This window comes from Schistocerca americana, chromosome 3 (genome assembly GCF_021461395.2).
Source record: "Schistocerca americana isolate TAMUIC-IGC-003095 chromosome 3, iqSchAmer2.1, whole genome shotgun sequence".
Taxonomy (NCBI): domain Eukaryota; kingdom Metazoa; phylum Arthropoda; class Insecta; order Orthoptera; family Acrididae; genus Schistocerca; species Schistocerca americana.
Genome location: NC_060121.1, coordinates 988909457 through 988936932, shown reverse-complemented (window position 1 = coordinate 988936932; position 27476 = coordinate 988909457). Strand labels below are relative to the sequence as shown.

Sequence of the window (27476 nt, the reverse complement as noted above, 5' to 3'; positions counted from 1 at the left end):
TAGGGAATAGTAACAAAGGAAAACATCCCAAGGTTGTGAGATGGAGAAAAAGCTGTTTAACAAAATCAAACAATGGAAACTCCAGGTTGAAATATCAACAATGTCAGAAAAGACAGATTGCTACTTACTGTAAAGATGAAAAGTTAAGTTGCAGACAGGTGCCAATTAAAACTAACTTACACATGTGTTTTCAGCTTAACTTAACGTGTCGTATTTACATGATCTTTTCCAACATTGTTGATATTCCAACCTGGAGTTTCCATTGTTCAATGTTATATTAATAATGTTCAGGTGCTTCCATTATTATGATAACGCGTTGTTCCATCATCCATCATTGTAGTGACAATTTGTAGATCATTAATGTTACAGATGGTTAGATTAGATTAGATTAGATTAGATTAGATTAATACTAGTTCCATGGATCATGAATACGATATTTCGTAATGATGTGGAACGAGTCGAGTTTTCCAATACATGACATAATTAGGTTAATTTAACAACATACTTAAGTTAATATAACTACTTTTTTTGTGTTTTTTTTATTTTTATTTTTTTATTTTTTTTTTATTTTTTTAATATTTTTTTTCTTAATTTATATCTAAAAATTCCTCTATGGAGTAGAAGGAGTTGTCATTCAGAAATTCTTTTAATTTCTTCTTAAATACTTGTTGGTTATCTGTCAGACTTTTGATACTATTTGGTAAGTGACCAAAGACTTTAGTGCCAGTATAATTCACCCCTTTCTGTGCCAAAGTTAGATTTAATCTTGAATAGTGAAGATCGTCCTTTCTCCTAGTATTGTAGTTATGCACACTGCTATTACTTTTGAATTGGGTTTGGTTGTTAATAACAAATTTCATAAGAGAGTATATATACTGAGAAGCTACTGTGAATATCCCTAGATCCTTAAATAAATGTCTGCAGGATGATCTTGGGTGGACTCCAGCTATTATTCTGATTACACGCTTCTGTGCAATAAATACTTTATTCCTCAGTGATGAATTACCCCAAAATATGATGCCATATGAAAGCAATGAGTGAAAATACGCGTAGTAAGCTAATTTACTAAGATGTTTATCACCAAAATTTGCAATGACCCTTATTGCATAAGTAGCTGAACTCAAACGTTTCAGCAGATCATCAATGTGTTTCTTCCAATTTAATCTCTCATCAATGGACATACCTAAAAATTTGGAATATTCTACCTTAGCTATATGCTTCTGATTGAGGTCTATATTTATTAATGGCGTCATACCATTCACTGTACGGAACTGTATGTACTGTGTCTTATCAAAATTCAGTGAGAGTCCGTTTACAAGGAACCACTTAGTAATTTTCTGAAAGACAGTATTGACAATTTCATCAGTTAATTCTTGTTTCTCAGGTGTGATTACTATACTTGTATCATCAGCAAAGAGAACTAACTTTGCCTCTTCATGAATATAGAATGGCAAGTCATTAATATATAATAAGAACAACAAAGGACCCAAGACTGACCCTTGTGGAACCCCATTCTTGATAGTTCCCCAGTTTGAGGAATGTGCTGATCTTTGCATGTTACGAGAACTACTTATTTCAACTTTCTGCACTCTTCCAGTTAGGTACGAATTAAACCATTTGTGCACTGTCCCACTCATGCCACAATACTTGAGCTTGTCTAGCAGAATTTCATGATTTACACAATCAAAAGCCTTTGAGAGATCACAAAAAATCCCAATGGGAGGTGTTCGGTTATTCAGATCATTCAAAATTTGACTGGTGAAAGCATATATGGCATTTTCTGTTGAAAAACCTTTCTGGAAACCAAACTGACATTTTGTTAGTATTTCATTTTTACAGATATGTGAAGCTACTCTTGAATACATTACTTTCTCAAAAATTTTGGATAAAGCTGTTAGAAGGGAGATTGGACGGTAATTGTTGACATCAGATCTATCCCCCTTTTTATGCAAAGGTATAACAATAGCATATTTCAGTCTATCAGGGAAAATGCCCTGTTCCAGAGAGCTATTACACAGGTGGCTGAGAATCTTACTTATCTGTTGAGAACAAGCTTTTAGTATTTTGCTGGAAATGCCATCAATTCCATGTGAGTTTTTGCTTTTAAGCAAGTTTATTATTTTCCTAATTTCAGAGGGAGAAGTGGGTGAGATTTCAATTGTATCAAATTGCATAGGTATGGCCTCTTCCATTAACAGCCTAGCATCTTCTAATGAACACCTGGATCCTACTATATCCACAACATTTAGAAAATGATTATTAAAAATATTTTCAACTTCTGACTTTTTGTTCGTAAAGTTTTCATTCAATTTGATGGTAATACTGTCTTCCTCTGCTCTTGGTTGACCTGTTTCTCTTTTAATAATATTCCAAATTGTTTTAATTTTATTATCAGAGTTGCTGATTTCAGACATGATACACATACTCCTGGATTTTTTAATAACTTTTCTTAATATAACACAGTAGTTTTTATAATTTTTGATAGTTTCTGGGTCACTACTCTTTCTTGCTGTCAGATACATTTCCCTTTTCCGGTTACAAGATATTTTTATACCCTTAGTAAGCCATGGTTTGTTACAAGGTTTCTTACGAGTATATTTAACTATTTTTTTGGGGAAGCAGTTTTCAAATGCATTTACAAAAATGTCATGAAATAAATTATATTTTAAATTGGCATCAGGTTCACGGTACACCTCATCCCAGTCTAACTGCTGTAGGCTTTCCCTGAAATTTGCAATTGTTAAATCGTTGACTGAACGTACTACTTTGGAGGACTGTTTAGTATTGCTGAATGGAGCTATGTCATATATTGTAACCAGCTGTGCACCATGATCAGAAAGACCATTCTCAACAGGCTGAGGATTTATCTGGTTAAACTTATCTTGGTCTATAAAGAAGTTATCTATCAGTGAGCTGCTATCCTTTACCACCCGAGTAGGAAAATCAATAACGGGTGTCAAATTGAAAGAACCAAGTAATACTTCAAGGTCATTTTTCCTATTACCCTCTTTCAGAGAATCTACATTGAAGTCCCCACAAATAATAATTTGCTTCCCCCTGTCTGACAGATAGCACAACAAGGAGTCCAAATTTTTCAGAAATAGATGAAAATTTCCTGATGGGGACCTATATACAGTTACAATTATAAATGTGCCTTTATTTAATTTAAGCTCACAGGCACATGCTTCTATATGTTTCTCTACACAAAACTTTTTTGTTTCTATTCTTTTTGCACAATGATAACTTTTGACATATACGGCAACTCCTCCTTTCTCCATATTTTCTCTCATTACATGTGCAGAGAGCTTATAACCACTTACATTTACCTTATCCATATCAGTAACAATGTGATGCTCAGACAGGCATAGTATATCTATTTCATTCTCAGCTTCTAAATCTTCTAAACAAACCAGAAGCTCATCTACTTTATTCTTTAAACTCCCAATATTTTGATGAAATATACTTACATTATTTTTAATTATACTTTTATGAGAACCTTTCCTTATTCTAACATTTGCAGTACTCTCCTGTCTGAGTTTCTCATTGTGCTTAGGCCTAGTTCCTATACCAGTGGTCACATGGTGTTCAGAGAGGCAGATTATGTCAACTGGGTTGGGTGACTTTAATTCATCAATGGAATTACCTAGGACTGAGATACAACTTGGTGGAGATAAAATTTCTGGTGATTGGTGAAAATTTATAATTGATAGCTGTGATTGGTGATCCAATGCGCTAGAATTGTGCTGTTTAATTTCTTTCCTAAACTGAAGATTTGTTGCAATCCTGACCTCTCGTAGAACTTGACATCTTTCTGTCTTACCTATCCTAAAAAAGGTGCTGCTCCAACACCTGTAACCACTGGTATTTTACCATTCATGGCAGTGCCTCCCCCCCTTAAATTTCCTGCTATTACCCCAGCCAGTTTCCCCTTCCCTTTCCTGTTGAGATGTAGGCCGTGCCTGGTATAGTCCCACCTACTGAGATAATCAACAGGAACCACACCAATATGAGCCCCCGCACCCGATCCAAGCAGCCGTTCCAACTCCAGATTAACTCTCCCAACAGAAGAGTTCAAATGAGGCCGGTCATGGCGTCTCAGGACAGATACAAATTCAACATTGGTGTGTCTCGATGCTGACGCAATCTTTACCAGGTCACACTCTATACTGTACCCAGGATCTCTGTCGATGCTGTTCCCTGGCCCTCCCACAATAACCACGGTGTCTTCCCTGGTAAATCCTTTACAGAGTGAACCTAAATCCTCTGTCACCTGATCCAGACTAGCACTTGGTTTGAAAAAATTTGTGACCTGGTATTCTGGTCCTAATTCCTCCTGCAGAAGTTGGCCTACACCTCTGGCATGAGAACTGCCTAACAACAAAACTTTCTTCCTTTTCGATGACTTTCCTACATTCTTTTTCAATTTCCTATTGAAAGTTTGTTGTGTCCTGTCTACACCTACCTCTGCTTGAGGCTCATCAGTTTCTAACTGAAGCAACAGGTCAAACTTATTTTTGACATTCACCACAAAACTGTCAGACTTAGTTCTAGGCCTGTTCCTTCTGCTACCTGTTGCCACTTCCCACCTCTCTTTGCCCTTCTCCCTCCTTAACCTGTCCAAATCTTCCCTAGCCTGATCTAGCTCAGCCTGAAGGGCAGCAATTTTCCCCTCCTGTTCCACTATCTTCCTATCTCTGCTGCAAATCCTGCATAACCACTGATGAGCCTGATCCACTTTCCCAACACCCACGCCACTGCAGTCCCCCCAGTGAAAAAAACTACTGCATCCATCACACCAAACCCCGGAACTAACAATTCTACGGCAAGTCAGGCACTTCTCACTCATGGCAAAAATAATACTTTAGCTAGAATAAATCAATTAAATTACCGAAAATCAAAAAAGACGTTACAAGAATTAAGCCTATTCACAAATGTATATAAGCAAGTTTCTGATTTAAAATTCCGCTGTTTTTCTGAGATCTGTATTAAAACAACGAAGGTATACGCTATTTATTATATATTTCACTCGATGGAATGAGAAAAGGACAATTAAACGAGATACTTTAACTTTGATTCTCCAAAAACGTTACGAGAATTAGGCCTATAAACAAATGTATATAGGCAAGTTTCTGATATAAAGTTACGCTGTTTTTCTGAAATCTGTATTAAAACAATGAAGTTATACGCTATTTGCGGTAGTTTACTTATTTGTTACCGAGAAACTAGTTAAATTACCGTGAAACAAGAAACAAACACGTTTACAAAATTTAAGCCTAAGCGCGACTTCGCGAAGTTACGATCTTTTCGTGTTTTCTGAAAAAATACGCAAAGAAAAGTCAAACCTTTAACGGCAAGACTAAACGATACACTAATGCACGTATTTAATTTGTTGTCAGCGTTAAACTAAATTATATTCCTGTCTAAATCACTTAACTTTCTGGAAATGGTTACTGGCGTCACTTACTCGGCGGCCATCTTGAATGAATCACATGGTAAACCTTGAAAAGAGTCTTCTTTGGCATGTTATACTATTAATAAAACTGCTGAAATATGTAGCAATTACAGACGTGCAGAAATATGAAGACCCAGTTACTCCCAGTCAATTCACATACAGAAAACATTTCACCTGTACTGTAATGTGTTAAGTGCTTATACATCAGATGAGAAGTATTCCTCTATTTCTTTAGATATTTCTTTCATGTAGTCATTGGGCTGTTACAAATGTCAGATACATGTAGTTCTTACTATTACAACAACTAATAATGCCTATCAAAATACATTACATTCTTTACATATATTATTACAACAAGAATCATTAGCTTACCACATATCATAAATTTTATATTTTAGAAAATAATGTGGTTGATTTATTAAAAAAAAATTTAAAAAAAAAACTTGAAACATTTTATGACTAACTTGCATATACAGTATACTGTACATTATGTTACAATACATCGCTTGGCTCATAATGTTCACTGCTTTAAAGTTGCTAAGTGAATACATACATCTTTCAGTTATTTTTTTTTCTTTTTAATTCTGATTTACATTGTTTTTTTTATATTAGTTTTCAGGAACTCTGCTAGCTTATTATACCATATCAGCCCATTAGTGTATGGGTTCGGGTATGTCATTTGTAATATCATTCTTTATCTAAAGTAGTTACCTTTGGACCTGATGTTGTTGTTGTATATCACTACATTTAATTACTTAAGTACCAATCGAGGTTGCACACTGGACTCGCATTATGGAGGATGATGGTTCAAAACCCTGTCCAGCCGTCCTGATTTAGGTTTTCCATGATTTCTCTAAATCGCTTCATGTCAATGCCGGGGTGGTTCCTGTGAAAGTGCGTGGCCGACTTCCTTCCCCATCCAAAGGGACCGATGACCTCAGTGTTTGGTAGCTTTCTCCAAATCAGCCAACCAACCATTTACTTAAATTTTCTGGGAGGCAAAAAAGTAATTAAATTATAGTGGTACAACAAGGAAATATGTCCATAATTCTAATATCCTATTGGTTTTTGAATATTCTACTTCCTTATAGTCTTTGATGTAGAATAAAACTGATGTGTCTTAAGCACAAATTACAACGTGTGAGTTAATGAGACGTATAATGTCGTTAATGTATATCGAAGAAAAGGGAAAGGACTAATAATTGACCCTTGAGGCCTCCTTGTATCACTTTTCAATTTAAAAACTAAAACCTTATGATCAGTTTCGTATGTAAGTTTAATACATGGTTTCAGATTCATCAGGCATGTCGCTTGAAATTTCATAGATGCATCATTGATATTGGATGGCTGCAGTTTTTTAAAGAGAAGTCAGTGGTATAGTGAGTCAAAAGCTTTGCTCAGGTTTGGAAATATTTCAGTGTTGTGCATACCCAGTTCTATATTACTGTATGACTTTATGGAAGAAACTGACAACAACAGGGGGCGTGCTACGTCTTTCATAAATCCATGTTGTTATTCAGTAAGCATTTCAAGACTTGATAAGTAAGCTCTGAGTTGGGATAGGGTAACTAGTTCCAGTATTTTACAGAAGGTGGGGATTGGTGATATTGGTTTGTAATTTGAAATTTCCTCCTTGCTTCACTTTTTCGCTAAAATCACCTATTTTTAAGATCTGTGATACCTTTTTTTCCAACTTATCCTACAATAAGTAAGATAGGTAATGGGTTGAATTCTTTCATTGGCACACTTCTTTATCATCATACTTGAGATACCATCCCATCCAAATGAAAGTTTGTACTTTAGTTTTTGAGTTGTGTTCAGTACCGTCTGTTGACTCATGTCAACAAAATTGAGCGCTACAAAGTTTGTGATATTATTTGGCTTCTCAGCCTGTAGATCTATAATGGAGGATGATTGGTCAAAATAAGAGATAAAGTGCATATTGAATAAATTACATGTTGTATTTGGATCTTTAAGTAGGTAGCCTTCATGCCTAATACTGACTGGTTCAATTTGCACCTTGCTGATGGTTTTGCAATGTTTATTGATTAGTGTCCAGGATGCCTTATCCTTGTTGGTTCAGTACTCTATTGCATCATTGTTTACCTCTTTCCTGAAGTGTAAAAGATCTGCCTTGAAGATAGGGCATACTTGTGGGAACGCGGAAATAACGATTGATGTGCACTATATTTACACCATGCAAGTGCAGCGAATGTTAGAAAGTTAAGTTTTTATTCTTTGACTCATCTTCTATTGAGTATCCTGTTCTGAATTGGGAAAAGAAAATGTCCTAAGTAATTTTATATGTGAGTTTAATTTGTCGCCCACATAATTGGTGACCCGGGAGAAGAAAGCAACTTTCACAATGATATTATTGTGTGGCAGATACGTTTAGTGGAAGAAGCTAACAGACTTATACAAGCCACAAATGAAGAGATACGGTGGCTAAAGCAAGAGATTGAGGTTTTGGAGCTTGCAATGCCGAAGGATGATAGGAGAACAGATTCCATAAATTTACTAGTTTTGGTACTAGCAGTCATGACATGAGAATACATATGTGCTGAAGATTTTTTGCATATGAACGCGTCATTATCAACCGTGCCACGGCTGCAGTTAACACCTCCATTCACAACTACGCAACCAGACATATGGTATGCAATACTAGAGAATATCTCTGAGCAACAATGCATAACTGAAGACTGTGAAAAATTCACTATCACAATTAGCAACTGGGATCGAAGGACAACAGCGATAGTCTCCGATGTGAGCCTAAATCCTCCACTCTGTCGGGCATATGTCACACTTAAAACATTATTGATCACTCGCTGCATGAAATTTTCTGAGCAGCGACTTTCTCGTGTGTGTAACAGGAGAAACATGGGGGCAGAGGTCCATCTGAATTTTGGAGACATTTGTGCCCTATAGTCAACTCAAGCATAATACCCGATGAATTATTACTACATGTCTGGCGGCAACAGTTTCCTCACTAAGTTCAGCTAACATTGATCACATATGAATGACAGTCTCTAGACAAGTTGCTGTAAATACCAGACAGAGCTTTCGCTACCCTGTACCCGATGCTCTTAGCATCCCTAGCAAAATCATTGGTTACCTCTGCAAAGGAAGCCAATAGTAACTCTTTGTAGAAGTTAGAAAAATTCATGTGAAGCTGTGCTGCTTCAAATTACAGGTCTAATAAAAACCATGCACTACTGAGGGGATCAGACAGCTGCAAGCCACGATGGAAAAGATGGCTTCTCGGCCATAACTTGGAATGACAAACTTCCACCAGTAACAAAATGCAGTCACACTCCAAACAGGATCAGGCTCACAGCAATGATTTTTGCTGGTACCACAGGTGTTTCAGGCCATGAGCTGCATGATAAACAAAATCTTGTGGATTCTTGAATGAGAAGGGCAGCCGTAAACGAATGAAAAACCAGGTGACAACTGTAGGTGGCAACATTTACATTCAAGATAAAGGCTGTTTTGTGACATCATGGAGAATTAGCTAACACTGCACTGATTACACGTGGTTGATAGACTCCCAAGTCCCAACCTCATGATAGGCACAGATTTGGAAGTGAGTTCGAGCTCGTTTACAGAGGACATTAGTAAGTCTTTGAAATTGCTAGCAGTTAACAATTCAAGCACAAAAATGTCTTATTATAAAGAGCTCACAGTTGATATTGGTTTGTCTACCAATTACAAATGGAACTTTATAAAGTGGCACATATTTTACAGACTATCTTACGCACAGATTTCTTGTCTCATTTTGTGATCACTGTGGACTTGACAAATAACTACCTTACTACCAGATCACATAGGGGCATGATAAAAGGTTCTAAGTGCAGTGGAGCAGAGATCGTAATAGGAGTAGTGAGCAGCCCAGGGATACTCACTCTGCAGCAAGAAGCCATCAAGACTCCAGTAGTGAAGCACAATACAGTGCATTATATACACACACCACACCATGCCTGCCAATATCAACACGTGTCCACAGATTAGTGACAGAGTAATTAACAGAGATGAAAGTGATTTTTGAGGAATAATTAGAAGACCAGACAGCTCGCTCTTGGGCATCCCCTCTCCATCTACGATGCAAGATAGATAGCACATGGAGTCCCTGTGGTGGATATGCTGATTGAACATTAGAATGATTCCAGGTAAATACCCCATACCAAACATTCAAGAATTTACTGTGCTCTAGCAGGTGCGAAAATATTCTGATTACTGGATTGTCATAAGACATACAACCAGATTCTGGTGGCTCCAGCTGATATGACGACGACAGCGCCGATCAGACCCTTTGGGATATTTGAATTTCTGTTTATGCCATGTGGACTAAAAAATGTGGCCCAATCTTGGCAAGTATTTAAGGATGAGGTGCTTCAGGTGTTACCTTTCAGTTATGCATACCTGGATGATATTTTGATATTCTCAGAGAATGCACAATTACATGATAAACACATTCAGGAGGTACGACAGAGGCTGGATACATACAGTGTAGTTTTAAATGAACATAAGTGCACCATGCGCAGAAATCGGGTAACTTTTCTCAGCTATATAGTTTCAGCCGATGGTATGCAGCCATTGCTGGAGAAGACAGATATGCAGCAAAATCTACCCAAACCTGCAGACTACATACAACTTCGGCATTTCCTGGGTATGTTAAACTTTTACTGTCATCATTTGCCAATTATTGCCGCAACCAGGCACTGCTTATGAATGCATTGGCTGGCAAGAATGCAAGAATTATAAAGGAAGCAAAAGTTGCAATGGACACTAGAAATGAGTAAAGCTTTAAAGATTCACAAAGAATCTTAGAAGTGGCAGTCTTGTTTGCACACCCCATGCCTGCAGCACCAATGAGTATTCCAGTGAACACAAGTCAGGTTGCAATTGAAGCAGCCTTGCAACAACAGTTAGACGAACAGCAGCCTCTTAGTCTCTTCTCAGTGAAGCCGCAACTCCAACAGACAAAATGGAGTGCATAGGATAGAGAGTTTGCGATAAATGAAAGTGTCAGACATTTCTGCCCATATCTTGAAGGCAGGCCAGTAATAATTTTCACCAACCATAAACCTGTAGTTTCAGCTTTTGGCAGCATCAGCGATAAATGCTCACTGAGACAGTTTTGGCACAGAGGGTTTGTCCGTCACGGATATGAGGCATACCAGAGGTGCGGAGAATGTGGTTGCAGATTACTCTTCTGTGTTTACAGCATAGCCAGCACTCTGAACTATGAAGAACTTGCGGCATCACAGAAAGCAGATCTAGAGCTACAGAAATTATTGATGGACCACACAACGGGGTTACAGTTAGAGCTAATACCAATGACGGGCAGTGCGATATGCACGTCAGAACGCGTGCCCATACATTACACAACAATTTCGCAATGCGGCATTTGACAGTGTTCATGGCCTAGCATACCCAGGGGCAAATGCCATGATCAAGTTACTGACATTATGTTTTGTGTGGTCGTCGATTAAAAAAGACACCCGGCAACAGACTCGCGCATGTCCGTGAAATGGGTGAAGGTTATTCTGATCACTGACAAAGCGGTGGAAATAGTGGTGGAGGCGTTTGTTTCTCACTAGGTAGTTTGCTTTGGGTGCCCACTTCATATCACAACTGATCAAAACTGCCAGTTCAAATCCAGCCTGTTCAAGAAATTGACAGCTTTTGCAGGTTCCAATATCACCATACAACAAGCTGCCATCCAGCAAGCAATGTTATGGTAGAGAGGTGGCATAGGATGTCGGTTGGACTTCTCATGTGGCATCAAGGAAGATGAAGAGACGCATTACCTCTGTTTCTCCTTGGACTACGGACCATGTAAAAGACAGACATCGAGCTTCAGTGGCGGAATTGGTTTATGGAGAACCGTGGGCGTCCCAGCTGACTATCTAACCACTGCCTCATCACCACCAATGTTAACAAATCTCTTATCACTGATATGTGAAATCTGCAGTCATGTGGAAACAGTGAGAAGACCAACAGTATCTAGGCACAGTGAATGCCCAATTCTTGGATATAAGGCGTTGGTGGACTGTGCTCGTGTCTTGTTTCACTCAACTGCACTCAGAGCCCCACTGCCACCTCAATATACTCTATTGAGTAGTACTATGCAACACCAATACTATAGATGTCTTGCAGAAGAACAAAACCATTAGTGTGTGCTTGGAGAGAGTAAAGCCAGCATGGGTCTTACTGGAACTAGAGTAGCATGGGTCTTACTGGAACCCAACTATGATGACATTCAACCAGAAGAGAAGGACCGCAGTTTGGAGTGCACTGCGCATAATGTAGCAGAAGAATACACATTGAGATGTCATGGAGTCACAGCACAGCAGTCCACACTGGCTCCCACAACTTCGCAGCAACAAATTGTCTGTATGAGACCAGGAAGACAATTCATATTTAAGTACCAGTTCATCCTGGGTACTGCGCAGATATTTAAGTTTTTGTTGTTTGATTCATGTTCTACTGAGTATTCTGTTCTTAGATGGAAAATAAAATATCCTACGTAAATTTTCATGTGGGTTCAATTTGTTGCCTACATATTTTTCCTTAACTGTGTGCAGTTTTGTTTCTTTATGCCTAATGTCAACCTCATGTGTATTCTGCCTTAACTTAATTAGACTAGGTGGATGTTTTTATCTAGTGGGAAGCAGCAGTGGTAGTCAAAATGCCTAAACAGAGTCCTATAAAATTTATCCAGTTTGCTTTTTGACTCTTTGGTAAATGGTGTTCCACATCTCCTCTGCTAGCTTAATGTTGGAGGAGCTGATATTGGTGCTACTCAGAATCCTCTTTTTTTTTTTTCAATTATTTTAGCTGATTTTGGTACAGCAAAGCTTAAGTACTCCAGCAGCTGACAATAGTGATTTGAGTTATGAAAGTTAACACTCTGGCAATTTACATTGTCTCTGTACGTTCTGTTAGCTGTTACATAATCAGTTTTACTGGTGCTTCATATGTTACCCTAGTGTCAGAACTTCTTACTACATTTGTGAGATTATACAAATTTAATATATCTGTCAGTTTTGTGTAGGTTATACCTACAGGAGTTTGCACCAATATTTAAGTCTCCAGCTATATTAAGCTCTGTGGGGCCTGTTTGCCAAATTGTCCTGTTAAGTCTATCAGGATAGCATGAAGCATCATCACATGGTGGACAGTACATCTCAGTATCTTTCAGTTTAGTTATCCAGTTGAGTGAATATTTATGTCAACCACAATACCAATCATTTCAGTTGTTCCATCTTTAGTGTACTTCTCAAGAAATGAAATTCTTTTATGTAAAAGATGTTCACTAACAAGTATTGTCATGCCACCCCTTCTGTGTTGTTGTTTGCAGTAACTAGCTGCTAATACGTAGTCATCTAATTTGTTAATCACAACTTTATTGACTTGTAGTACACATTCTGTTATTACTATTAAGTGCCACAAGAGCTTGTCACAAACACTTGGAGCAAATTGAGCTTATTTTTAAGATACTGCACACCAAATCACTGAACACTTGCATGAATTCAGCCTATATGACAAATTTCAATCCTGTTTCCGTAAACATCACAGCACAAACACTGCTCTAATTAAAGTAACTAATGACCTGAAATATGCCATCGACAATCGAAAGGCAACAATATTGACGCTACTGGACTTCAGCAAAGCTTTTGACACTGTTAACTTTGACATATTGCTCAGAAAAATGCAACAGCTTAATTTCTCTGATAGTGCAATGAGATGGTTTGAAAGCTACTTAAAAGACAGACAGCAATGTGTTGTCTGCGTAAATGAAAAATCTTCCTGGAAACATGTTTCCTCGGGAGTGCCACAAGGATCAGTCTTGGGACCACTTTTGTTTTCTTTATATGTCAACGATATTTCGTCGGTTCTGTCCTCCTGTAAATATCATTTCTATGCCGACGACCTCCAGCTCTACCTAAGCGTCAGACCTGAAGATGTAAACACTGCAATCGCTCAGATGAAAGATGATCTGTCTTCAGTAGTGACATGGGCGAAAAACCTGGTGGCTTAAACTAAATGCGAAAAAGACGCAAGTAATCTTAATAGCCCATCAGAAATTAATAAGTTCAGATTTCCGCGAATGGCTACCTCCTATTCTGCTCGACGGTACTCCAATACCATATCAGAAAACAGTGAAGAACTTGGGTGTAACTTTGGATGAGCATCTCAACTGGGCGGAGAATACAGTCGCAGTGTGCTGAAAGACGTCTGCTTGTCTCTATGCTCTCAAAAAGTTTCGGAACGTGTTTCCACAGGACTTGAAACGCCAGCTCGTGCAAGCACTCGTTCTACCGAACCTCCACTATTGTGATGTGATTCAACAAGGCACGAGTAGTGAAAACAAAAGACGGCTAGAGCTAACCATGAATGCCTGTGTGCGTTACACCTGCAACATTCGCCGATATGATCATGTTAGTGCTTCATACTCCGAGCTAGGGTGGCTGCGGCTGGACAAATTGCGTGACTACCACACTCTATGTCTACTTCACCGACTCCTCGTTGCGCAAGCACCCCAGTACCTTGCTTCAGAGATTAAAAACCTGTCATGCCATCATAATCGAAACACGAGGTCACTCTTATTTGGTATCCTAACTGTGCCCACTCACAAAACAAAAACTTTTGCAAACTCCTTCTCAGTTGCCGCTGTCCGCCTGTGGAACAAATTGCCCCTTATCTTGCGCAAAATTCAGTCTCCTGCTGCTTTCGAGAAGAAGTTGAAGCATTTCCTACTATCATCCTCATAAAGTTCTCCACAAAATTAATGTACAAGGCCAATCCTCTCATCTGTCAAATAGCAAAGCTAGCATCTCCTATCGTGCTCCTGAGATGCCTTCCTCTTCATCTATCTCTATTAGCCACGCAATCTTCTTTTCCTTTATATTTCCTTAATTATGTTTCATCATGTCTCTCTATTCTTCTCCTCCCTTCACCATCAGTCTCCCTCATACTCCCTGCTGCCAGAACTCCTATATAAAATTTGTCTCTTCAATAATGTCTAATTATAACAGTACTTATGATCTACAAATATAAACTCTATATGTATGTATTTTTCCAGGTGTACCTTTCTAATTGTTTATTTCACTTTTTGTACTAGATGTAGTTTAACATGCCTACTAAAACATATGAATGTAAAATAAGTAGAATGCCTGGTTAGATGTAAGAGAGGGCCTCATGGCCCTAATCTTGCCAGGTTAAATAAATCAATGAATAAATATGTGTGTTGTTCTAAGGGGTATTGATCATTTTGCTTACCTTTCGTTCTGTGTACATCGTTACACTTTGTGATAAGGGATTCTGAATCAGCAGAATTATTACACGTCTTTCGCAATGCACTGCAGTGGCAGTTAACTCACTGCTAAGCATGTCTGCTCACTTAGTAAATGGCGTTCTGTCGTGTCCGAGGTGTTTCTTGTTGAACTAAACACCTTGGATGTGAAAGAAGCCTGTTCACATGGGAAAGAGAAAGGCCTAGAATGAGTAAATTATCAATGCAGCGCAATCTGAAAGTATGCACTATTACAGAGCTATGTAAAAATACACATATTGTTTGTGACCAAATGCATTTCATTTTAAGAGTTCCAATGTTGCACAAAATCCTACGTAGCAACAATCATAACACCACAAACTCAAAATGGTTTTGAAAAATAAGGAAGTGAAGATAGAAATGTAACTTCAGTCAGTCATGGGTCTAACAGCAACTTACCATTTTGAGTTTCTGGTATTATAGTTGTTGGTATATAGGCTTTGGTACGACATTGGAATTTTTAAAATGAAATGTGTGCAATCACAAACAATATGTGTAATTTTACATAGCTCTGTAATAGTGTATGTTAATGACATACTTTCAGACTGCACTGCAACACACACACACACACACACACACACACACACACACACACACACACCCTCTTGCACATGTGCATTGTACATTGTACTGGCTGGACACACAGTGCTGGGGATTGTGGTTTGGTAGGTGAACTGGAGTGACGGCTCATATGGTAACTGGAGGGAGAAAGAGGTAGGAAGCAGGGGGAGGAGTTGGAGACAAGCAACTAGTTGCTCAGAGGTAGATGGCAGGTACCAAAATAGAGACGTGTGATGGAAGGGCGGCAGATGCGCAGAGCTAAGCATGTGACGTACAAGCACCACCAGCCGATGAGTTTGTTTGGGCACGATGGAGATAATGTAGAGATGTGGATTAGAAGGGAGTGGCAGGACAGGGCAAGGGGACTCTGTTAGGTGAAGGATGTGGGGACAGTGGATTAGTGGAGACTGAGGTCAGGAGGATTACAGGAGCAAAGATGTGTTGCAAGGATAACTCCCACCTATATAGTTTAGGAAAACTGAGGCTGGAAGGAAGAATCCAGATGCCATGGGGTGTGAAGCAGCCATTGAACTTGAGTATGTTGGTCTCAGCAGTGTGTTATGCCAGTGGGTGGTCAACTCTGTTCTTGGGCACAGTTTGGCAGTTGCCACTCATTATGGCAGACAGCTGGTTGGTTGTGTCCACATAAAATGTTGTGCAGAAATTGCAGTAGAGCTGGTATTTGAGGAAGTTGCTTTCACAGGTGGCCCTGCCTCCGATGGAATAGAATAAGCCAGTGGCAGGAATGGAGTAAGGCATGTCAGGTGGGTGAATTGGACAAATCTTGCACCTGGGTCTTCCACAAGGGCTGTGGTTCCTGTGGTAAGAGGTTAGGAGTGGGAGTGATGTAGGGAAGGGATGGATCAGAATGTTGTGTAGGTTGGGTGTGTGATAGGATACCATTTTGGTAGGAGAGAGAGAGAGAGAGAGAGAGAGAGAGAGAGAGAGAGAGAGAGAGATTCCAATTTATGCCAGGACCATAGACATGTACCTGGAAAGAAAAAAAATTATTTTTTATTCAAGATGATGATTAAAACTTTTGACTACCCACGTATTAAATTATTTTGTTACTTCACTTTGTACAATTTTGAAACTATTGCACGGTCTAAGGTAATGAATTATTATTATGATCATATCTGAAATTTAATGTCTGCAATATAAAGTCCATGGTTTTTAATTTGTGGGGTTCTTCTATGGGGTGTGTATTAGCTCACTGGCCACACACTATGTGTCATACACATAGTTGATGTCTACTGTGTGGACAGTGCTTGGGGTGTGGGGACATTTGGCTCCAGGCTGTAGATTTTATTGTGTAGCTGCAGCAGCGGCAGCAGCAGCTTAGTCATTCTGTCTCTACACAGCTGCTCTCTGCATGGGGATGAAGCAAATATTTATATATGTTCACAATTCTCTGGCTTTCTTAGTGTGTCTTGCAAAATTTGTGTACTTACTTTAAATTGTAAATCTAATTGACTTAATCAGTGTAAAATAGTCACTATGGTAGGATGAAAACTATTATGTTACTTCCATGTAGGGAATTGTCATTCTACACATTTTTTCCTTTATGACACAACCCATCAGTGTGTGACACATGTGATACACAGCTATCTATTTGCCATATTTGAGGTGATTTTGGCCAATTTGTACTGATTTAGCCAAACAGCTCTTACATTTTGGATGTCTTATTTGAGATCTTTTCATACTGCATCAATTAATAATTTACTATTTTTATTGTTGTTTTTTATTCATTTTAATACACCGTCTATACAGTAACTCAGGTGGTGTGCAAATGACTTCATTTCCAAGCGCACTTAACTCAAACAACATCATTACCATGTAAAACAACTGTGTATCATTTGTTTTACATAGAACTTTTATAAAGAGAGTTGCAAAGGGTGTATAATATTTATTTGTGTAAGATAGTCGTCAACATTAGTCAGTTGCCTCCATTTCTTGGTAACAGCCTCTTCAATATGTTGCCATGCATTGCAGTCTTCAGATATTGACCGAAAGGTCTTCAAGTTATTGTGATTCTCCTGTTTATTTATTTTTGAGTTAGTCCAATGATTGTCTTCAACTGCTGTAAAGACAAAACACCAAAACTAGACTAGCTTTTTGAATTACAGTGTGCAATTTCTTTTCAGTGTGTTCATTGTGTATTATTTTAACCTTGTTATAACACTCATATCAATTATTGACCTCTAGACCTAGTGTCAAACTTACATTATGTAGTTCTTCCATTCATTGTTAACTGCATTAAAAGCAAATATTACAGTGATATCAGTAAAAATAAGGTGGAATGTGAACTGTGACATGTGATTTATTCATTTCGCTACATACAATTTCAAATCACTTGATTTGATATAAAGGAGATATTTCAATTTTTACAGTGAGAACATTTTAGAAGCAATACAAAAATTCACAGTGTTTTATATACATTTCTAGATGCAGCTACACAAATACTTACTATAGTTTTCAGTACACAAAAAAAATACAAGGTCATTATAAATGTGTGAAGCAATTTCACAGATTTGCTGTAGCTATATTACTTGACATATTGTCACAGGGCTTTGCACCCACATAGAACAACTCAGTTCATTTGACATATTACACATGCTCCATATATGCCCCACTACTGATTCTACAGATATCAAGTCAATAGTCAAGTTCTTTTCACATTTGGTGCATCATGTCCCTATCAGTCCATTCAAAAGCACTGTTCATGCAAGCTCACAATGGAGTTTGGGAGAGAGTGGAGATGATGACATGAATTTCTGATCATCAACCCCATCAATTGGTTTCTGAATTTCTTGTTTAAGAATTCTTGAACATCATAATGGAAATGGAGTGGAGCACCATCATGTTGGTAGATGAAGTTCATGCTGTTGGTTTCTAGTTGTGACATGAGCCAATTTTCCAGCATGTCCAGACAGATGTCTCATGCCTTTTTGCGGAAGAAAATGGGACTGTAAACTTTAAGCTGTGAGACTGTGCAGAACATGTTGACTTTTTGTGAATCAAACCCATCCTCTTCCATAAGCTGTTGAAGCTGTGCCGAAAAGTCAAAGCTTCTGGCTTTGTCATTCGGAGTCGGAGCTTGTAGCAATTGCAAGTTATAAGGCTTTAGTTTCATTTGTTTCCTTACGATCTCCCAATGGTCATTGTGGTGCGTTCAACTCTCTGTTTCCTCTGTTCTTGGATTTCTGTGGGCTACGTGGGGCAACTCGCTTGTGCCTGGTCAACTGTTTTTTTTCACTTACTGCAGGCTAACCCATTGATTTTCCATTGCAGAGTCATCCAGAAGCTTTAAACTGTGTATACCATTGTCAAATGGAGTTGGCAGTTGGTGGGTCTTTGTTGAGCCTATTTCTGAAGTGTCATTACATCGTTATGGCAGACTGATGTGAATGTATTCCAAGCACAGTATACACATTCTCAGCACCTGTCACTACCTTACATAACTGCTCACTGCTGCATTCTCTTGGCAGAAATCTCAAATGTGGCTGCAGCAATATGATACTTATGAGTTTTTCCATACGAGTGTTGAATTTTGTGATATGTCAGTTAAACTAGTTACAATGATTTTTTGAAATGGCTTCAGTTAGATATTATAATTAAATGTTTCCCTGACACATTTAAGTCTCTCTATTATCTATGATAATGATCAAAGTGGAAGAAACGAATTAAAATTTGTGCCGTGGCCGGGACTCAAACCCGGGTCTTCTTGCTTGCTAGGCACAAATGCTAACCATTACATGACTGTAGTACAATGGTCAACATTGTTGCACAAACTACCCAAGTTGAGTGCCCTCCCCAACACAAACTTAAATTCATATCCTCTGTTTGTTTTCCCTTACATTGTCACTACTGCCAGGGCTCTCCTACATTGGAATAGCACCCCAGCATTGGACATAATGGGAAAGTCCTGTACCATAGAAGATTTTATCAATTATTGTAGATAATGAAGGGACTTGAATGTCTCAGGGAAACATTTAATTATAAGATCTCTTATGGTATAGGACTTTCCCATTACGTTCAGTGCTGGGGTGCTATTCCAATGTAGGAGAGCCCTGGCAATAGTGACAATGTAAGGGAAAACAAGCAGAGGATATGAATTTAAGTTTGTGTTTGGGAGGGCACTCAACTTGGGTAGTTCATGCAACAATGTTGACCATTGTACTGTGGTGGTGTAATGGTTAGCATTTCTGCCTAGCAAGCAAGAAGACCTGGGTTCGAGTCCCAGGTGCAGCACAAATTTTAATTCATTTCTTCTGCTTCAATCATTACCGTGGCTTCAGTTATTTACTCTGTGTGTGGATGGGGAGGGGATAGTATTTTTAAATTTTTTAATTACAGTTGACAAAATTCTCATTGTTTGGCAACACACACATTCCTAATTGGTCATCGGTCAAGCAATTCCCCCCACCCCACCCCACCCCTCCTTCCCCTTTAAATCCACCAACCAACCAACCTAATTATTTGCTGAATTTCCCCAGAATATTATACCATCTAAATAAGTGACTCAAAGTAGCAATGATAGATTATGTTTCTGGTGTCAATATTTGTGGCACATGACAAAATACCCATTGCAAATGATAAGCTATTTAGTTTATTTAGTAAGTAATCAATGCATACTTTCCAGTTAAATTTTTATCAAGACTGAGGCCCACAAACTTAACAAAGGTTGGTTTATATGGTATTCTGATCATTGCAAGTTATTTTTATTTTACTTGATTCTAACAATTTAGTTTCAGACTGCTTCGTTTTGGTTTTAGTTACATTTTGTTTAGCCAGTTTTGATGGCACCAAGATTCAAAGTTTTCTAAAAAGTATTTTGACAGTTTCTGTAAAGTTTGGAAGGTAGGAGACAAGTACTGGCAGAAGTAAATCTGGGAGTACCGGGCGTGAGTCGTGCTTCGGTAGCTCAGATGGTAGAGCACTTGCCCGCGAAAGGCAAAGGTCCCGAGTTCGAGTCTCGGTCGGGCACACAGTTTTAATCTTGTTGCATACGTTTCCAACTTCTGATTGAGTTTGCATCCCAAGATTGAAAGATGGCAGGGGTTCAGTGATGATTCAGGCAACCATATCATGGTATTCTGGGGGCCCTGTGGTTACTCTAAGGTTGCGTTACAGCCAAAGATTATGTGAGTGTTTTGGCTGATTTGGTCCATCCCATGATAGAAAGTGTGTGCCCCACTGGTGATGCTGTGTTAGGAGATGATAGAGCTCCTATTCACACAGCTCACATCGTCTGGGACAGGTTTTATGAGCACTGTAATAAATTGTCACAGTCCCCTGGCCACCACAAGCACCATATAATAATATTATTAAGCCTTTGTAGGCTACTTTAAAGAGAAGGGTGTGTGATCGCTATCTACTTTCATCACTGTTATTTGAAATTACCACTATTTTACATGAATAATGGTATAAGATTTCCTTGAATACCATACAGGATGTGTATTTATCCATTCTGAGATGACTGGAAGCTATTTTGAATGCCAGAGATTTTCCTACAGTGTATTAGCTGTGGTAATGTGTTGTGTTTTTGATGTTTCCATATTTTTGTCCACCTCGTGTGTGTGTGTGTGTGTGTGTGTGTGTGTGTGTGTGTGTGTGTGTGTGAAATCGTATATATTATCTGTTTGTTTATATCAAAAATAAACAGTCTACAACACGAGTAACTCAACTTCATTAAGGAAAAAATAAAAATTTGCTACAAATGTTGACAGCTGCAAAACAGAATTTGACAACCTAAGAACACTGATGGTAACTTTTGTTAAGACTTCTACATCTATGCCTATACTGTGCAAGTCACCTTACAGTGTGTGGTATACCAGTGTCACTTCCCTCTTTTCCTGTTTATGTCACATATAGTTTTCAGGGAGAATGATTACTGCTACACCTCCATTTCTGATTTTATCGCCATGGTTTTAGACCGTACTGTGATGCAGAATGCCTCTCTTGTAGTGTCTGCCGCTGGAGTTGGCCGAGCATCTCCACAACCTTTTCACACTTCCTAAGTGAAACTGTAATGAAACACACTGCTGTTCTTTGGATTTTCTCTATTACCTGTATCAGTCCTATCTGATACAAATCCCAGACTGGCGAGCTATATTCAAGTATTGGTTGATAGTAACTGAAACAACAGTAATGGTCTACAGTAGTGTACATGGAAGAACATAAACAACAATAATCTTTTATTGCCTGAAAGTATTTATAATGGTCTGCCACTGATTTTTACAGTATTAATTTGCACCATTATCTGTTGTTAAACCTTTCAGGTAGGTAAATGGCATGCAGTTCATTATTTTTGTTCTTTATGTTTTGGTGATTAGGGCTTGCGCTACTGTTAAACAGATACTAGATTGGCTCCTATGTCCTACTGAATATTTCACACTGTTATAGATCAGCATTACACTAATTTGTTTGGTTTTAACTGAAAAATCACACTTAAATTACTGAAGATGCAGTTGAAAAAGGCAAGACATCAGAGCTCCAACTGAAGATATGCTAGTTGGCTGGTGAACATTGAATCCTCATGCAATGAAGTGATGCTGGAGGGAAGATAGTTAACTCGAGGGGTGTGAATAAAAATTTGAAATGATTATCGGAAGGAGAATACTTCTTTAAAGTCAGTACTGCCATTAGACTGTTTTTTATTTGCAGTGTTACATTTACACGATCATGATTTCAGCTTAAAATGCCATTATCAAGTGTTTTAATGTTATATAGTGTCTGAGATGGCATACTGTCATATTTAAAATACGCTATTAGTCACATTGTCTAAGGGTCAGTATTTTACCAGAAATATGTTGGTGTACATGGCCACTCCTCCATTCCGCAAAGAGCTCCTTGAAAAATATCCAGCTATTCTGTAACACATAATCCATTTCAAACTTTCCTTCCTTTCCAGTATTGCAAATTCATGCACACATTTTTATTCTTCAGTTTAATATTCTTTCTCAGCTCTAGTAATGTGGGATTTGCATTTAATTATTCTTCTGATGTTTGCCATATAGCTTTCTGTGAGAAGCTGAGCTGTGAACTAACCATGCTAGGGGCTTCAAAGGACTGTGCTAGAAAGCTTCTACAGAGTTTACCACCTGCCGGGTGGGAGTTGAAGCTCATTAAATGTTGTTTTAAAAGATTTGCTTTTATAGTTGAAATTTTCATATTCCCATCCCTAGTGTCATTGCTCAGTTTGTCCTGGGTGTACCACAAGAGGAGGAATGCGCAACCAGATTTCTGCATGGAATTTAATACTACACTTCTTAACACTGTTAAGGGGGGTAGGACGTCGAACGGACCGACTTGGAGCAGGAGAGACACCACAGGACATTTTAATTTGCACTGTCCATAATTTTACAAAAAATTCATAAAACTTTGTCAGAATGACCAGGAAGGATTCAGAATTCACACTCCTAGCAGTGGAAGTTCGAAAACATAACGAAATAAATTTTTTTACATGTGAAATTTCATCATTTTTTTCCCTTACTACTGGCAGTATTTGTTGCTATAGGTACACTTTTCTTCATAAGTAAGAGAGATTCTTCGATGAATTGTTCACAGCATACAAACCATACTTAAAGGTGTATGGAACTCTAGAATTTTCGAAATCTATTAAAAACTGCGGTAAAAATTGAGGTAGTTAACTATAAAATTTGTGTTTTTCCTAAACATGAAGTTTAAAGTACAACAGTTTATTCGTTTTTTCATAAATTAAATAAATTCTAGAGTTTCATACACCTGTGAATATGGTATGTATGATGTGCAAAATTCATTGAAGAATCTCTCTAACTTATGAAGAAAAGTGTACCTATAGCAACAAAAGCAGCCATTAGTAAGTGAAAAAATGATGAAATTTCACACGTAAAAAAAATTTATTTTGTTATGTTTTCGAACTTCCACGGCAATGAGTGTGAATCCTGAATCCTTCCTGGTGATGCTGATAAAGTTTTATGAATTTATTTGTAAAAGTGTAGACACTGGAAATTAAAATGTCCTGTGATGCCTCTCCTGCTCCAAGTCGGCCCATTTGACGTCCTACCCCCCTTAAACAAAGATTGTGCCTTTTGTAATTCTGTCTGAAATCAATGGTGAACAGTGAAAATGTTTCGCAAATCAAAGAATATTATGTAACTGTGTGATCAGCAGGTTGATAACCACACAAAGGCCCTGGGTTCAATTCCTGGTACTGCCAGGGATTTTACCTTGGTGTTAGAACTGGAACAGGGTCCATTCAGTCATGTTACCAGTAGACAAACTACTTGAATGAAAAGTAATGACTCCGAGGATGGAAAGCCGACAATGGTCAGGAGAGCAGGCACTGACCCCGTGCCCCTCTCATCACATCAGAATTACGTCATACTGCAGAAGATGACACAGCAGCCAGTAGGCATCGCGTGGGCCTCTGAGACTGATTGTGGAGTTAAGTTTTTATTCAATCCAAGAATACTCTGCATAGCCTGTTTTGAAAAATTGTGTATATTAACTACTGCTTTTTAGCTATTTAATTGTCAAAGATATTCATACTTCCAACCAATAACTATTTTCACAAAATTATTATCAAGGTGGTAACAGTCTGCATAAGAACTATTACGTGATTATTTTGGTATAAAAGGTAAGCTGTCAATTATTCAGAAATACGCATTTTCAATAATTTGTCAACAGTTGTGGAAAGCGTACCTACAGTTTAAGAAAAATGTGAAGTTTTTCTCAGCAGCAAACTCTTCCTGCTCAGTGAAACTAAGCAGTGTATGTATTACTAATGATGTCACATAATGTGAGTGTTATTTAAAATTAGATTTCAGCTCATTGTCACTCCAGTAACATGACCTGATTATGTAATCATGGTAAGTTCTTTTCAGTTGACAGTGGATGGTTACAATAGCATAAGAATTATTTTATGTACTTTACTGTGCAAGTATTTGTTTTGACAATTATTGTTTAACTTTATATATGAAAACTGTATTAAATTCCTCTGATTTGTTTAAAAAACATGACTTTGTGGAGTGAACAAAGTACCTAACCTAATCAAATCTTGCAGGCTGTAGGTGATTTTATTATTTCTGTTTAGTATTTTCCATAATGATTGTTCCATTAGCTTATCATAGTTCCTGTAAGCAGAATCTTTGTACATGATTAGCAAGCATGCTATATCTACTTATAAGAATGTGACTGCTTATAAATAATTTCTTACTCTATGCAGTGCGCTTCACTGTTTGTGTAAGCCAGTTCTTATAAAATTTTGCTTGAGATTACTAATGAAAATAATAATCTACAATAATCCAGTTAATGTGCTGTTGTCAGTGTTAGTCAATGAAAAGAGAAGGCTGTGCTTAATTAGTATAAAATTTTCCTGTCACATTCTAGAACCCTTTATTGTAACTTCAGCTAATGTGTTACAGATGTCATGAATTTGTCATTACACTATAAATCATTACAGATAATTTATTTAATGGTATTATGTACTGATTCTTCACCTTGTATAAAAGGGGTGGCCTTAATTATGTAGTGGACTATCATATATGTAGAAGAAATTGTGTTCACAAATTAATTACTTGCCCATATTCATATTTAAACACATGTGACAAAATTAAGGATAAACGTGTTGTCGTGCATAACATTTCTTTGTATAAAATAGTCAAGTATTATCTAGATGGTGGAAAAATTACAGATTTACATGAGATATAGAATATTTTCAACAACTTAGCAATTTAGTAGCAAGTTACTAATTGTTGAACAAGGTATACACTGAAAATATTTAAGTGGCACATTACTGTTATGTGCTTCTTCCTAGACTTATGGCTTATTCTTGAGCAAAATTAAGTGAAATATGGTCATTAAATGAATAAAAATATATTTTGTGTAAAAAGAAGAAGTTTCAGAATGAACATTAATTATAAAGTTGCAACCCAATTTTGTTTACACAGATCAACAAGCATGCATCAACCAGCTAGTAAGACGCCTGTAACATCTCCCACAATTGGTGGTCCAATATTTGCCAAAGCTTCAGGTGGGACTTTGAAAAGCAAAAAAGATAAAGGGAAAGATAAACGTCGGACTAGTAATAAAGCAGAGAAGCGTGAATCAGCAAGTCAATGGTACACTTCGGAACTGGATACTGTTAGTAACAGGACTACACCAGTTTTTGAATTGCATCAGGAGGTAATTCAGACATATGTAAGCATTTTTTATCTACTTTACCTCACAGAGGGAAGATGTTGGCATATAACATTCATATGTGTGCCTTTTCTTCTGTGTTGGTGTGCTGGAATCTCTGCAGTGTTGTCCCTTTTTATGCTTTTTTTTCCCTGTTTGGTCGGTATATAATGTATTTGTGCTGAAAGCATTCATTCATTTTAGTCTACACAGATTATAACTAATCTTCCTGCAATTGTTGTTCTGTGTGTGAAGTAACTTAAAAACGTTGCTTTATTCATTGTTACAGCTAACATACATTGTCACAGTGTATTACCTTCATTATATGTCTTCAGTGTGTTGGTTGCTTCTTGTCCATGAATAACAGTTTTGTGGTTTTCAACATAAATTACATAAAATACCCATAGAAATTAATCCATTCTTGACAAGCAACTTTTACTTTGAATAAATGCTTGGTGGAATTCTTACAATGTCAGATTTGTCCATTTTGAGCATCAGTGACTTACTGCATCATCAGTGTAAGGAGATTAGATTTCAGTAGGACATTAGGTAGTGCTTAATTATGTCATGGCGACTTCGTAAAGCATGGAACTTCTGTATGCTACCAGGGATTATGCCAGTATCTTTGACTGAAGAACAATGGTAGTGATGCTGATTTCGTTAGATGATGGGTGACTAAATTGCTTTGTTTGTTACCTTTCAGCATCAGACACCCATTTCCATGCTTCACTAACGATGTAGCCACTGTCGAGTTCAAAGTTCTTGTTACATAATCTGATCTCGAAAGCTTCTTTGATTACAGAATCCCAATAGTTTGATGCACAGGATAATATTTCAGTTTTAACAAACATAATTGTATGTTTGTTCATGAGGCTGTGTTTGACAATAGCAGATTTGTCAAAATGGCAATATTTAATGTGCAGACAGTGCTCTGTGCAGTGTTCTAACTGTCACCACATTCACAAGCTATTTTATAAATTTTAGAAACACTGAGACAAAAGCTGTCTTTTCTGTGTGCAATGCTCTTAAATTCTCTTGTGTCCTTGGAAAACTGGCTGAATACTGTGCCTGCCCAGGGCTATGACTATTCCCCCTCCCTCTGGAGAAAGGAAGGAGTGCTATGGGCTGAACATCTTCTGATTGTTGATAACTGAGTCAACAAAGACAAAATGTAGTCACAAATTTTTGTGCTGTAGAACATACCAAAAATCCTGCCCATTGGGGTGGGAGTGTGGGAGTTGGGGGTGGGACTTAAATGTAACTTTTTAATGTTTTTCATGAATATCTCATAAACTGCAGCTTCCAGCAAAAATGTATCCCAGTATAAAATTAAACTACATTAAATTTTCTCCAAAAAAAAAAGGTCCTGCTTATTTTTTCTTTAAGACTAAAGTCCGCATCACGTATGAAGGAGGCCCAATTTTCAGCTCTTCTGCGCATTCCTCTCCATTAACCACTAGCAGCCAATAACAATCATACTCTCTCCAAGAGGACAGCCATGACCTACAGCTAGACAGCAAGAATCCCTCACCTGCATGTGTGCTTTTACATTACATTAATACTTGTTCCATAGATCTTGAGTATGACATTTTGTAACGATGTGGAACATATCTTTTAACATTAGATTTCGTTATGTGATATAATTAATATTTTCTTTTGCAATCACCACTTCATATGTAAAAATTCATCTATTGAGTTAAAGGAGTTGTCATTCAGAAATGCTTTCAATGTATTTTTAAGTGGTGGTTGGCTATCTGTCAGATTATAATGCAGTTTTGTAAATGACCAAAGGCTTTTGTGGCAGTATGAGTCATCCCTTCATGTGAAAGTCAGATTTAGCCCAGAATAGTGAAGATAATCCTTTCTTTTGGTGTTGTAGCTACGCACTTCCCTATTGTTTTTGAGCTGGGATGGGTTATTAATAACAAAATTCATAAGTGAATATATGCATTGTGGAGGTACTGT

The 27476-nt window shown here is 37.8% G+C and overlaps 1 protein-coding gene and 1 non-coding gene across 2 annotated transcripts in view; both read left to right on the top strand.

Annotated features, from left to right (window-relative positions):
• LOC124605633 (dedicator of cytokinesis protein 1) overlaps positions 1-27476 on the top strand; it is a 460559-nt gene that overhangs the window by 382257 nt on the left and 50826 nt on the right. The window contains exon 31 of the mRNA XM_047137451.1: positions 25283-25517. Coding sequence (XP_046993407.1) covers positions 25283-25517 — 235 coding nt within the window. The remainder of the gene's footprint in view (positions 1-25282; positions 25518-27476) is intronic.
• On the top strand, positions 19529-19601 carry Trnaa-agc. Its single transcript has one exon. It is a non-coding gene; the product is annotated as a tRNA-Ala (tRNA).